We start from the raw sequence: 14,126 nt of genomic DNA, 5'->3' as shown, positions 1-14,126 counted from the left end.
GACTTGATTTTTGACATTTTTTCACTCAGCCATGCTGTTACTGTCACAAGGAATTTGGGATATGACAGTGTGCTCTTTCTAGCTGATAGGGAGGTATGAAACCAAGAGGAAATTCCAGTCTCTGGAAATTAATTTTGCCGCGGAACACTCCAGGATATAATTTTCCTGTGGATAAGTTGTGCATGAGGGGTTTGTCTGTCCCCCACCATGTTCTTAGATGCTAATTGAATTCTCTCATCACTAATTTTTTTTTTTTTCCTTTTTGTAACAGGATAGTGACCTCTGACCTCTGAGAAGAGCCTCTCTGGACCTGCTGACAGCCTCTGCTACTCAACCTTACTGAGCGCAATGTCAGGTGAACAGAAAAAACGGGACACAGCGTCTTGCTTGCTTGCTTGTTCCTTCTTCAGCTGCAGCTTAGTAAAAGACAGTTGCTGATTCCAAGAGCCATGCTGTCTGGTCAAATTGAAGGAGAAAAGACTGTCCCACTTTCTGTAGCCCAGCTGCATTTTCACTCAGGGTGACCTCAGTTCTTTATTTAACTCTGCGCTGAAGCCTGCAGAAGCTGCTTCAGCCATTGGACACAAAGGAGGAAGGAGATGTAGTCTCCCTTCCCCATTTGTGATGAGATCTGCTTGGTTCTGTTCTCTTCCCAAGACTTGCTCCAAAATGAACTGAGAGATTTATATTTTTTTGCTGTAAAATGGTGTCACTAAGGCAGTGTAAAGGGTTGGGGCAAACCCCCTCCCACCACGCACAGAAATAACGACTCGGACAAACAGATTGCAAAAGGAATGGAAAGTTTAAATAGAGAACAGTGAGTGTGTGCAGAAAGCTGGAAACACAGGGACAAGAGAGACCTCAAAACAGTCCCAGAAAGATCCCCACCCCACCTGAGGGTGCACCCAAAACCCCCAGGGCTCCTGCTTCCCCCTCCCCCCACTGCTAGGCTAGTCTCAGCTGGCCAGATCTGAGACTGCCCATCCCCCCGTGGCCTTGGGCCAAGCCAGGCCCATGGCCAGGAGATCTCTCCCCCAGTTACCGGGTGTCGGAGAGGAAGGAAAAGAGAACGTGCTAGACCCTACCATAAAATGTATAGTGGTGCAAGGGATTATGGTGGAAATACATAATTTCCTGTGTCCACCCACTGGGCTGGACTTCTGGACACAGGAAACACCCCCATAGCAGAGGGCACCCAACCCAAACTACGACAGGCAAGCAGAAGAGTTACTGGAGATAGGCTGTGAGCTACTGAGATACAAGCTTTGCTAAAACTAGGTCTCTTCCAGCATGTCCCTTTGACAGTGGCCCACTCTCCCACCCCATATACTTGTGTACATCTTCCATCCCAGTCCAGCTGGTTATTTCAGGGTAGGTAACCCCGAGGAGGACTCCACTTCAAAGCCCAGTAGACCGTTTTGTCACTGACATGTGCAGCAGAAGGCCTGGCACGCCCTTGTCTGCCTCAGTTGCAGAACTTGACTTATGCTATTACTGCAAAAGAAGCTGTTCAGTGGGACACTACCCAAGGCTTGAACTCAAAAGACCATGATGATAGGTGTACTTTCATTGCTGCAGCTCTTTATGCATGGTCTGACAACCTTGCAGAAATATCCCAGTCCTTCTGCAGCACAGGAAGCTTCTTGCTAGGGGCTCAGATGTCTCATTTTTGTGCCTGGATGAAAAAATTCCAGAGGACTCTGGAGTGCTGCAGGTGCTGAGGTCAGTTATTATTTTTGTAACGATTCCCCTGGCTTGGCACTGACCAGACAGCTTTTCCAAGCAGAAGAAAGTTTGCATTATGCCATGGAACTATTTCTCTTCCCTAAAAGTCTCTTTTTTTCAGAGGGTTGTGGCTTTCCTGCTTCTTTTGCATGATGGTAAGGGACAAACCCATCTGAAATTATTTACTTCCTTGGTGAGGTGGAAGCAGTGTCAGTTTCTAGAGTGGCAGTAGTGACAAACTGCTGAGAGTCCTTCTCTTGATGAACAGTCTATATTTGAGTATGTGTGTCTTCCAAGGCACTTCTTCCTGGTTCTCACTGCTGTATGTTGATCTCTTTTCTGTTCAGGCCATCACACTCCCTCTGCTGGGGGTCCCTTCTCAGCACTCACTCCCAGCATTTGGCCTCAGGAGATCCTGGCAAAATACACACAGGTACGGTGTGGGGCAGGGAGCAGGTGTTCTCTGGATATGCACACAAAGTAAAGGGCCCTTGGTAGTTTCTGGTGGTTTCTGAAAGCCCTAGGGAAAAGGAGGGAGAGGTGCACTCTATCTCCAGTGGTTTGGTTGTGGATGCTTGTTTACTACGTGATGTGCTTTGTGGTTGTGTCCTGGCTCTTGCAAGAGGGTCTTGCAGAGCACAGAGACTCGAGTGGATTATTGCCCTGCTGTTTTGCAACTATTGCTCCACTGTAAAAACATTGACACCCTCAGGGAGTCTCTGTCACCATCAGGCTACTCTTGATGGCTTGTGCATAGCAGGAAACACTGGCCTCTAGACTTGTGACCAGGTGGGCAGAGCAGGAAGGAAGGAAGCAGCCATGGGATGTCATAACTTACCCACAGTGTTTGCTGAAAGGAGTTGCATCCAGTGAAGCAGATTAAAGGGGGTTTTGTGGGGGGGGGCTGTGGTAGAAGCATGCTTCATGGGTGCTGCCTGAGTGCACTGTTCATGAGCCATCCCACAGGAGGCACAAGTGGTCTTGCAGGAAAGGGGATGTGGTATCTGTAGGTTTTCACTCATTAAAAAAATCCTGGTTGTAACCTCCAGTGTGTATCCCTCAATGGAAGCCATGAGGAAAGTTGAGATTTAGGTCATGTACTTTAATTTCCTTGGCCCTATAATTTGGGCTTGCTTCAGAGGTGCAAATCCTGGTTTTGCCTGCTGTCTTGCAGAGGAAATCTGAGAGCAACAGGCAGAAGGTGGAGCAGTGCAGGGAGCTGAATTTGCAGTGTGTGCAGAGGTAACAGAGGTCTGCAGTGGATTAGAGCTGCAGGGAGTAGAGACCTCTTTACCTGAGGGGTGGGTGTGTCCAGGAGGAGAGCTCACATCAGCAGCAGAGTTCTGATCCTGACATGATGCTTTAGAAAGGATTGATGGGAAAATCTGTGCAAGTATGCAGGCAGGGCTTCACAACTTCCATGGGGAAATCGAAGTGGGAATGGCATGCAACATCTCCCCAACTTGAAATTAGGGTGGGTGGCATTGAATATAAAAGGACTCGGCACAGTGCAGACAGTGATGGGGTGGGATGATACCCATGTTTCTGTTCAGTTGCTCAGTGCTAAACTGATGAAAGTGTCTGCTGTCCTTCCTTGTGTTTCCCAGAAAGAAGAATCTATCGAGCAGCCAGAGTTCCGCTACGATGAATTTGGCTTCCGAGTTGATAAGGAAGGTAAAGCCAGGCCCATCCCCACCCCTTCCACTGTGTGCTGCATCCAGCCCTTCCCATGCTTGCATCTATGGCAGGGTGATAGTGCACCCATTCTGTGCTAGGTCTCATCTACCCACCTTTTGTCATCTTTTCACATCCTGCCATTGTAATCAAGTGCATTAAGATGAGCACATCTTGCACTTGAGGCCTTACAGGAGTGTGGAGCACAGACTGTGCAGCAGAGTCATTTCCATCCCCTTATGCATGTGCCCTAGGTGAGACAGAGAAAAGAGGACGTTACCATCTCCATTAGCAGCTGTATGCTGGGAAAGGGCAAAAGGGCAACTCTTCCAGTTCACAGTGGAGTCTCTGTTGTGTTCAGTAGCACTGCAAGCACTGCTAGCAGGCACAGTGACACATGCTGTCTGTTGAAGAGCCCACAGCCAAGATGAGTAGCAGCAGTATGTGTCCTAAACATGCAAGCAGCTGGTGAAGTGTAGGGCACGTTGTAGGGGCAGAATCCACAGCCTAGTTTTTCTGCATGACAGAGGAAGGTGAACAAATAGAAGGAGGGTGTGGAGAGCTATTGCAGATAGATGTGGAATTGCAATAGCTGGTTCACTATGCAAAGAGGAAGAGAATGGAGTGGGGGATGCAGGAACTGCTTTCTGTGCTCTGAGAGGACATTTCCAGGGTTCGAGCTATACAGTGCAAGGGCAGAAGTTGTTTGTGTGAGCGTGCTGAGGCACCTTGAGTCATAGAGGATCCTCTTTGAAGCAATGACCCAGAGATGAGCACAGGACAAACCAATTTTCTTCAGCCAGAACATTTGCTAGACTCATGCTTTATAAAATCAGCAGAAAGCTTTGGACTGCATTGTTGGGATGTGTTACATGATGAAGGACAGAGTGCCTTACGTCAAGCCTGTACTTGTGCTAAAGCATCTATTTTAGGAAGCTAGCCTCAGGTTAAGGTTCTCTCACTGTGAATTTGGAAGCATCCTTATTAAAGCAGTTTTGGTGATTGAATATCCCCAAAGTTAACATTTTGCACCTCATGACTTGCATGAGCATACAGCTTCTGCTTGCCCGCTCGGAGCCTTGCTGTGCTTTTGTCAGCCTGACATACAAAACCTGGCAGGGTGACTGCTGCTGGGGTCTTGTTTGATTCCAGCCACACTCTGCTCTAAATCATGAGTGAGTAGAGACTAGATGCCTGCTAGCAGCTCTTTAGTTCTTAAGGCCCCAGTGCCTTTTGCTTATGACTATAAAATTTGCTGCATAGAGAAGGTGTCTAGAAACCAAGCTTTACCTTTCTGTGCTGTGGCTGGAAGATGTGAACGGTTTTAATGTGCCTTCTTCAAATGACTCTCCTGTTCCTCCCCCTCTCCTATGTTTGTTCTCTCTCCTGTTTCCCTCACTGCTCCATTTCATTCTCCTCCGTTTGCTGAGGCAGATGGTGCTGAGCCAAACTCTAGCAAGCTTCTGGGGGTCCCGCTGACAGAGGAGCCCCAGCAGAGGCTCAAGTGGCAGGCTCATCTGGAATTCACACACAACCATGACGTGGGTGACCTCACCTGGGACAAAATCGAGGTCACCCTACCGCATTCAGACAAGCTGCGCTCCCTGGTGCTAGCCGGCATTCCTCACAGCATGAGGCCACAGGTGAGAGTGCTGCCTCTTCTGCCCAGGCCCTCCTGCCTGGAGTAAGAGATCATGGAGAAAGATTACTTCCTCTTGGTTGAGAGGGTGCCAGATGATGGCTTTCTGTGGCTGCTTAGTGACTCTCCTGACCTCTGTTCATCCCGTCCCCCCCAGCTGTGGATGCGCCTGTCGGGAGCCTTGCAGAAGAAGAGGAATTCAGAGATGTCATATCGAGAGATTGTGAAAAACAGCTCTAATGATGAAACCATTGCTGCCAAACAGGTGGGACACACTGCCTAGTGCTGACTGGGCACAAAGCGGTGGGGAGAAGGGCAAGATCTCTTGTGTGATGAGGAAGGGGTATCTGCCCACAGCAGGGGTGGTAGAGAGCACATGTGCGGTTGAATCTTTCTGAAGCTGAATCCTTGATTTCACCGGAATAGCACCTGTGCAGCTCCCCTCCTTCCTAGGACAAGCAGGAAAGGGGTTGGACCCATGCTACCTGCAGGCTAGAAAACAGTGCTGCAGTTGCATCTCAGGAAATATCCTGATATTTGCTGCAGGAATTGAAGGGTGAAAGGCTGACAGATGCACCTCTGTTGAAGTAGTGACATCTGCTCCCAGGGACTGCCTTTGTTCCCTCAAATGCAAAGTCTGTGAGCACCAAAAAGACTGTTACAGGGTGCTTTCCCTCTTCCTCTGACATCTCCTTTTGTGGAAGGAAGCAAGGGCCATGACAAAAGAAACTGAACTCTGTACATGTTCAGCTCTTATCAAGAAGCTAGGTTCAAAATGGTTGGAATGAGGAACAGCACTGCCCAAGGGAGGTCTGTGGTCTGTTCATCTCCACGTCCTCTGTCACAGATGTGACCAGATTGTTGGTTTCTCTCTGGAACATGTTTGTTGGGAAACCTTGCTTGAAATACAAACAGATGAAATTCCCAGCCAGTATGTCTCCTGTTCTCAGTGGTAAAGCTGGAGGCTGAGTTTAGGCAAGTATTTCTTGGGATTCACCAAGTCACCATCTGCACTGGCATTTTCCCACAGGTCAGTGAAGGATGTTAACTGGCCCCAGTGCTTGGATAAGGTGATTTGCTTTGGTGCCCAAGGACTTGTGTGAGTTTGGGGAAGCAGAGAGTTCCTTGAGGCAAGAGGCCATGGGGAAGTGCAGAGAGAAGAAAGCCATTGTTCAGATGCTGCTAGCTGACTCTGTCCTTGCTTGTCGTGGTCTGACAGATTGAAAAGGACTTGCTCCGCACGATGCCCAGCAACGCCTGCTTCTCCAACATGAACAGCATCGGGGTGCCGCGGCTGCGCAGGATACTGCGGGGACTTGCCTGGCTGTACCCGGACATTGGGTATTGCCAGGGCACTGGCATGGTAATCTGCTTTCAGAGCCTTCCTGATAGGCAGCACTTTGTCTGAGTCACCGTCTGTCATGATGCCGGGGCAAGTGATTGGAGGCAGTACTGCCAGACATGATGACCTCCAGGATGGGAGCATTTTGCCTAGGGAAGGGAGAACAGAGTAGCACCACGTGTCCAAAAATGTGGAAGAATTCAGTCCATCTGTTGCTGGAGGAGGGGGGCATAGGCATTCCACTGAGGAGACATCACTTCAGTGGGAGAGTGCAGGAGAGCTGTTGTGGAAGAAGGAAGCTGTTGGTCATCTAGATACTGGTCCATCTGTCCACGTGAGGAAATGGTGAAAGAGCTCTGGTTCTCATAGGACATCCAGTTCTTTTTTTCTTCAAAATCCTAGGTGGCTGCCTCTCTGCTGCTCTTCTTGGAGGAGGAAGATGCATTCTGGATGATGTGTGCTATCATTGAGGAACTGGTTCCTGCCTCCTACTTCAGCACCACCCTGATGGGCGTGCAGACTGACCAGCGTGTCCTGCGGCAGCTCATCGTGCAGTACTTGCCCCGCCTGGACAAGCTGCTCCAGGAGCACGACATTGGTAAAAGTGTGCCCTAGCAATCATCCCTTGTCTTGCCAGGGTGACACCCAGACAGAAATTATTGTGCTGCCTTTGTGAAAGGAGGACAGCAGGGCTAGGAGCAAACCTCCTGGCTCAGGTGGGGAGTGCATGGTCATCTTTGAGCTGGGAAGAGAGTACTGAAGAGAGTCCAGCTTCACTGGTTGGATAACTTCCCTTGTGATGTTTCTCTTCTGTGTCACAGAACTCTCCTTGATCACCTTGCACTGGTTCCTCACCTCTTTCGCTAGTGTTGTCCACATCAAGCTGCTGCTTCGTATCTGGGACCTCTTCTTCTACCAGGGCTCTGTGGTGCTTTTCCAGGTCACTTTAGGCATGCTCAGTATGAAGGTAATTTCCACCTCCTCCTCTTCCTTTGTGTAGTATTTTGGTGTTTAATTCAATGTTTTAGGGGCAAGATTTTGTATCCACTTCCTGTGTGTGGTCTGGGAATGTGCTGTGGCTGTGAAGAACTTCTAAGGCACTTCATAGTGCCTTACTGTTTTCCCCTCATAATTAAACCCCATCAGCTGCCCTCCTCCATTCAGTCTAGATCCCATCCTGAGAATCTTACCTAAACCAAGATGCTTCTTGATTCTATACCATCTGTGAGCAGAGGTAAAAAGCCATGGTTGTGGTTAACTGGGAAGCTTTTTGATGGCACCATTGAATGCACCAAGAAACTGGCATTGTCCTGCCTGTATTTGATTTAGCTTACATTTAACTGCCTGATCTTTTCCTTTTTATGCAAAAAATAATGTGGCTCACCATGCTGTGGGAAGGGCAAGGGTGAGCCTGCTGGGAGTAATGGGGAGGTGGAGCACAGTTTGACGTGGTAGGTGCTTTACAGTGTGTGAGACCGAGCAGCTTCCATTCTCTTGTCCCCAGCAAGATCCTTGCTGTGCCCAGTCCTGGCTGTGGGGACAGAACACCTGCTCTTTTGTCTTTCCTTGCTGATTTGACTTCATTTCAGTGATGGATGCTGTGATTAAAAACAGACCAGCTAGAATTTTGAGGGCGTAGAGTAGTAAAAGAAGCTGTTCCCCTCCCATAGGTAGCTTAGACTCTTCCTGCTGGAGTTTTGATGGAATTATCCAGTGGTTCCTGCATTGTTGCTGGACCAGGCTGTACTCTGGCAGCCCCAGGAGTAGAGCTGTTGCACTCACTGTTCTGTGAGAGTGACTGGCCATTGGAATGGGCTGCCCAGGGAGGTGATGGAGTCACCATCACTGGAAGGGTTTAAAAAGAGACTGGATGAGGCACTTAGTGCCATGGCTTAGTTGATTAGATGGTGTTGGGTGATGGGTCAGACTTGATGATCTCAAAGGACTTTTCCAACCTGGTTAATTCTGTCTATATTCTGTGTGGTGTAATGACTGCACTTGTTGCAGGAGGATGAACTCATCCAGTCTGAAAACTCTGCCTCGATCTTCAACACGCTGTCGGACATCCCCAGCCAGATCGAGGACGCCGATGTGCTGCTGCGGGAGGCCATGCGCGTGGCCGGCTCCCTGACGGACGTGGCAGTGGAGACCCAGCGCCGCAAACACTTGGCCTACCTCATTGCTGACCAAGGGCAGCTGCTCAGCTCCACCACTGCTGTCAACAACTTATCCAAAGTGAGTGTGCAGCGTCCCATCTGCCTCTGCTGCTCTGGTTTTACTGTTCCCTTATGTGCTCCCTGCCAGGTGCTCTTTGTGAGCAAGAGGTCTTCCTGTCTGAGAGGGTTTTGGCTCCAGGATGACTGTGTCATCAAGTGGAGGAAAAGTATTGGGAAGTGAGGGGGAGCTCTGTGCTCAGAAACACTGCCAGATCTGTCCTGGTTGATGAATCCCCAGGTGCAAGGGCTATTGACATGGATTCTAATTCTCATTAATGAGAGTTATGCTGGAAAGTGATGCGTTTTATTAATGGAAACTAAAAGAAATGACATCTGCTTTTGGCAGAATTTGCTTGGAGCATGCAGAGTAGGGACTGGATTTAATCCATTAGTGGAAAACCGATGCACTAAAATAACTCTGGAAGGTACAGTCAGAGAACAGCAGCAGCCTTTGAGAAGCTGAATAAAAGACCCACCTGTGTCTCCTCTTGGACTGCAGTCTGCAGTTGCAGAGGTAGTAGCTCCTGTCAAGCCTGTGTGGAAGATACATCCTTGATGCTTCTCCGTATGCTAATCACATGACACTCCTGCAAATCTAAAGTGTAGTAGGCATTAGAAATGTATCTGTAATTCCATGGAGAACTGCTTCTGGCAACAAGCAGAACTAAAATTATTCACTCAAATCCTGGCTGATTCTTGAACTTTGCTGTGGTAACAGCTGAGCTATAAATAACTCCTTGCACATGGAGCAGATCAAGAGCTAGAGCTGATTCATTGCATTTAGAGCTAGAACAACTCCTGTCTAGAACTGCCAGCTCATCTGCCTGCCCCCTCCAGTAGTAGCTGTCAGGACTCCTTGCCCAAAACTGCCATGTGTGGGATTGCTTTTTTCATTTCTGATAGCTGCCCTGATGTGTGCACTTTGTTCTCTCTCTTCCTCTTCCCGCAGATCGTGCGGCGCAGGACTCAGCGCAGGAAATCTGGCATCACCTCTCTGCTTTTTGGTAAGGGCAATCCTGTGCCTTTCACCTGGTGTTGATGGATAGAATAGCCTAGGAAGGAGGGGAGTGAGCAAAGCAGGGAACACCAGTACAGAGAAAGGACAGAAGAGAGACAGAACTGAGGTTTGAGAGGGAAGAAGTGCAGTTTTCTACTTGCTCGCTTTGGTCAGAATGTAAATTTTAGGTTAGATAGTCCTTGAATGGACTGACCATCCTCCACCTGACTGGAGATTAGCAAATGTGACTTGAGTAAAGCCTTTCACACTGTTTTCTACAGTATTCTCCTGGAGAAGCTGTCTGGTTATGCCTTGGATGGGCAAATGCTTTGCTGGATGAAAAAAATTGCTTGGATAGCCAGGCCCAAAGAGTTGTGGTGAATGGACTTGAATCCAGTTGGTGGCTGGTCACAAGTGGGGTTTCTCAAGGCTCAAATATTTAGTATTCTTCTTATGGGGTGTAAAGCATTGAAACAGGCTTCCCAGGGTGGAGGAGTTACCATCCCTGGAGGTGTTTCGAAGATGTGTAGATGTGGTGCTTAGGGACATTGTTTAATGGTGACCTAGCAGTGTTTGGTTAATGGTTGGGCTTGATGATCTTGAAGGTCTCTTCTATGATTCTGATGGTGACTGGCAGTGAGTGGCAGCTCAGCCCAGCCCTGATGTCCTTCTTGCACTGGCCAACAGGTCGTACATTTGCTGGCAGACCTTTAGGCTGAATGTTTTACTCTCCTGACTTTATTCCGCACAGTTCAGGAACTTCTCTCAGGATCTGAGACAGGGCAGGGTGGTCCAGTGTGTCAGCTATCAAAATTCACAAATGCAGACATCAGTGATGCTCTTCCTTACTCTGAGAGCCTGATGTGAACACTTTTGAATCTTAATTTTCTTCACTTGTGGCCTCAGCCAACATATGTCCAGAAAGCACCCAGTCAGAATAGGTTTTGCATGGGTTTAACAGTGACTTGCTTCTGTGAGTCCACAGTAGCCATTCCTCTTAGAAGCCTCACTGTCATCATCTTCCTTGCAACTGGGTAGCTGTCTTGGAACTGCTACATCTCACCACTGAAGGGGATTCTCCAGAGGAAGACAACACCCTGAATTTGCAGGGTTCAAAAAGTGTTCCTGCTGTGATTGGGGTGGCCTGGATAAATCTGGAACTGGGGTTTACTGCTCTTTTCAGAGAAGAGCTTCTCTGATGTTCTCTGGGAAGCTGATACATTGTCACAGGCTTGCTACTGGCACTTACAGCATTACATAGAAAAGTTCTGGTAGAAGACTGAGGAAGCTGTTAAGTCAAGCACACAGAAGTGAAGAAATGCAGGAAAGTTGCTTGTGCAACCTAAACTCAGGCCTCTTGTATATAATGTTGTCATACAATCAGTACAGGCTGAAGCAGCAGGGAACTTAGCTGCCCAGTGCATCATTCTTGTGTCTCAGACAGTCTCCTTCACCAAGTTTGAGTAGTTTTATGAAGGCCATTTTGAGTTCTACCCGTGCAAAATGAGAACGTTCCAGCTTCAAAGTGGTAGAACTGAGATGATTTCCAGTGTTTTCTGGTTTTATTGATGTTTGTGTGCAGTGACTGGCATGTTTTTTACCTAATGTTATTGTTTGGATTTAAAATATTGGTGAAAATAGAGAAGTTGCCATTGTGCAGCAGATGACCAGAATGGAAAACTTCAGCTTGAATGAGGGGAAGTAAAGCCTGGATGTGATAAATTCATCGTATACTGGGAACTGTCAAACAAACTTAAGTCTGCTACCTGTGATAGCTTATACTTCTTTTCCTTGCCTTGCTTTTCCTCTGGATGTGTGGGCTCTCCCAGGGGATGATGATCTGGAGGCACTGAAAGCCAAGAACATCAAGCAGACGGAGCTGGTGGCCGACCTGCGTGAGGCCATTCTTCAGGTGGCACGGCACTTCCAGTGTGTGGATCCCAAGAACTGCAGCATTGTGAGTGGGAACAGCTGAATCTGCCCTGCTGTGTGCTCCAGGCATGAGTGTTGAGTGTCCATCACAGTATAGGGCTGATCAAATGCTCCTGGAGCATGGGCTCAAGAAAGAACCTGCCAGGTGTAACAGGTAGAGGATGAGGGTTGCTCAACCCATCCCTTGTGAAGGAGAGCTCCTCTGTGAGGTTGTCTGCCTGCTAAGAGCAGGAAGGGTTTGGGAACAGGGGCGTGTAAGCTTTGGCAAATCATCTCACAACAACCCCAAGCAACACTACAGGCCTGGGGAAGTGTGGGTGGAAAGGTGTCTGGCAGAAAGGGACCTGGAGGTTCTAATCAACAAGCAATGGAATATGAGCCAGCAGTGTGCCCAGGTGGCCAAGAAAGCCAGTGGCATTCTGGCTTGTAATAGAAATGCCATGTCCAGCAGGAGTAGGGAGGTGACTGTGCCCTTGTACTCAGCTCTGTTGAGGCCACACCTTGAGTGTTGTGGCCAGTTTTGGGCACCTCAATACAAGAGAGATGTGGAGGTGCTGGAGCCAGTGCAGAGGAGGGCAAGGAAGCTGGGGAAGCTCCTGGAGAATAAACCTGGTGAGGAGTGACTGAAGGAGCTGGGGCTGTTCAGTTTGAAAAAGAGGAGGCTGAGGGGAGACCTCATTGCTGTCCACAACTGCCTGAAAGGACCTGGTGGAGAGGCTGCTGCTGGTCTCTTCTCACAGGTAATTAAGTGAGAGAGCAAGAGGGAATGGCCTCAAGCTGTGACTGGGTAGGTTTAGGCTGGACATCAGGAACAATTTTTTCACAGCAAGAGTGGTCAGGCATTGGAGTGTGCTGCCCAGGAAGGTGGTCGAGTCACCAACCACAAAGGTGTTTTGGATGTGGTGCTTGGGGATATGGTTTTGGGGTGAACTTTGTAGAGCAGGGTTATCGGCTGGCCTTGATGATCCCCAGGCTCTTTTCCAACCTGAATGTTTCTGTGCTTCTGCAATCTGGGAGTCTGACCTGTGGCTTTTTATTGCTCTTTTGCTCTTCATCCACATGTGGGCTAGGATCTGACTCCAGACTACAGCATGGAGAGCCACCAGCGGGACCACGAGAACTACGTGGCCTGCTCCCGGAACCGCCGCCGGCGCGCCAAGGCGCTGCTGGACTTCGAGCGGCACGACGACGATGAGCTGGGCTTCCGCAAGAACGACATCATCACGGTGTGCTGGGGCAGGCCACGCAGGCCCCCCTTAGCTAGGACACCACACAGCACAGGGAAGGGAGGGGGGACATCTCAGAGCTCAATTAGGAGCAGTTGGGGTGGCTGGGGCTTTCCTGGGGGCGAGGCAGTACTGCTGTGAGTGTTGCTTCGTGGCTTATTCTCAGCATAACCACCAAGTCCCTTTTCTGGCTACCATACAGCTGAGCAAAAGATTGGTTTGGCCCAAGCTGGGTCCCAGTTTAAAGCTGTGCACTAGGCTGTGGTAAAAGTGTACAAGCATCCATTTGCATTTTACCTGTGGGTATCCCACCTGAACACTGGGGAAAATAGGGGTCACATTTGCAGTAGCTTTTTGCCCTTGAAGGCCCTGGGTTGCATGAGAAGAGAACATTGGCCAAACAGTTGAGAAGAAAGCAGCTCTGCGTTGTCCACACACAGCCAGGCAGCTGTAGACCTCTTGCCACAGCACTCTCTTCAACCAGTGTTTTCCACTTCTTTTCTTTTCAGATCATTTCTCAGAAGGATGAGCACTGTTGGGTGGGAGAGCTGAATGGACTGAGAGGTGAGAGCAGGATGGTTTGCACTGGGGAGAATGGGGCTGAATGCAGAGCATCCATTCATGATCCACAGCAACTGCTCTGGCAGGCTTGCAGCAAAGGCTCTGCCAGTTACCTGAGCTTCTGCCAGGGATGAGGGAAATGTTGAAGCAGACAGGGTATGAGAGCAGGAGTGCAGCTGCCTGGTTATTTCTTTCAAACAGCACAAGGTGGTTGGGTGCATGTCACCTCTGCTGCTCGTGGGAAGTGTCCTTTAGTTGGCTTCCTCTTGCAGATGCCTTAATTGTGATTCTGAGTCTGCTTGCTGCCACCTTTGGGGCTGGACCCTACTGATTTGTTCTCAGCTTCTGCTGAGCTCTGCTCTTGTCTGGAGGTAGGGGGTTTTCAGTGCCCATCAGGCTCACCTCTTTGTCCACTCTTTGTAGGTTGGTTTCCTGCAAAATTTGTGGAGATCTTGGATGAGCGGAGTAAAGAGGTAATTAAAAACACCACCAGCAGCAGCAACACCCCCCAGCACTAAACAAAGAATTACGGCATAACTGAAAAAGCAGAGCTGAAAAGAAGAGAGCCCTGTATTTCCCTCCTTCAGTCTGTTTGGCTACTGACCATTTAGTGATGTAATCAGGCAGCTTGTCTTCCTAAGCCTGTTAGCTCAGCTTCCTGGTGCTGACCAAGTGGAGAATGAAGGCTGCAGAGGGTGGCGGAGTGTGATGCCTGGGCTCGCAAGGACCCTAGACATGAACTTTGGGAAAGCTGAGAAAGCAGCAGGCAGGTGCACAAGAGAATCCTGTGGGCAGCGTTTCTGCCAGCCTCGTG

At 49.1% G+C, this 14,126-nt stretch overlaps 1 protein-coding gene across 2 annotated transcripts in view; it reads left to right on the top strand.

Moving 5' to 3' along the window:
- The window catches only part of SGSM3 (small G protein signaling modulator 3), a 29,083-nt gene that overhangs the window by 9,862 nt on the left and 5,095 nt on the right, over positions 1 to 14,126 (top strand). For both annotated transcript variants that reach the window (XM_054167852.1, XM_054167853.1), the window contains exons 2-15: positions 272 to 355; positions 2,073 to 2,158; positions 3,333 to 3,399; positions 4,834 to 5,042; positions 5,196 to 5,303; positions 6,258 to 6,401; positions 6,783 to 6,978; positions 7,202 to 7,347; positions 8,388 to 8,615; positions 9,546 to 9,600; positions 11,423 to 11,550; positions 12,596 to 12,751; positions 13,261 to 13,315; positions 13,736 to 13,785. In XM_054167852.1, coding sequence (XP_054023827.1) covers positions 349 to 355; positions 2,073 to 2,158; positions 3,333 to 3,399; positions 4,834 to 5,042; positions 5,196 to 5,303; positions 6,258 to 6,401; positions 6,783 to 6,978; positions 7,202 to 7,347; positions 8,388 to 8,615; positions 9,546 to 9,600; positions 11,423 to 11,550; positions 12,596 to 12,751; positions 13,261 to 13,315; positions 13,736 to 13,785 — 1,635 coding nt within the window. In that variant the 5' untranslated portion in view covers positions 272 to 348. The remainder of the gene's footprint in view (positions 1 to 271; positions 356 to 2,072; positions 2,159 to 3,332; positions 3,400 to 4,833; positions 5,043 to 5,195; positions 5,304 to 6,257; positions 6,402 to 6,782; positions 6,979 to 7,201; positions 7,348 to 8,387; positions 8,616 to 9,545; positions 9,601 to 11,422; positions 11,551 to 12,595; positions 12,752 to 13,260; positions 13,316 to 13,735; positions 13,786 to 14,126) is intronic.

The sequence above is a fragment of the Dryobates pubescens genome, chromosome 15 (assembly GCF_014839835.1).
Source record: "Dryobates pubescens isolate bDryPub1 chromosome 15, bDryPub1.pri, whole genome shotgun sequence".
Taxonomy (NCBI): Eukaryota; Metazoa; Chordata; class Aves; order Piciformes; family Picidae; genus Dryobates; species Dryobates pubescens.
Note: the sequence above shows the minus strand (reverse complement) of the source record. Positions and strands in the feature narration are given on the sequence as shown.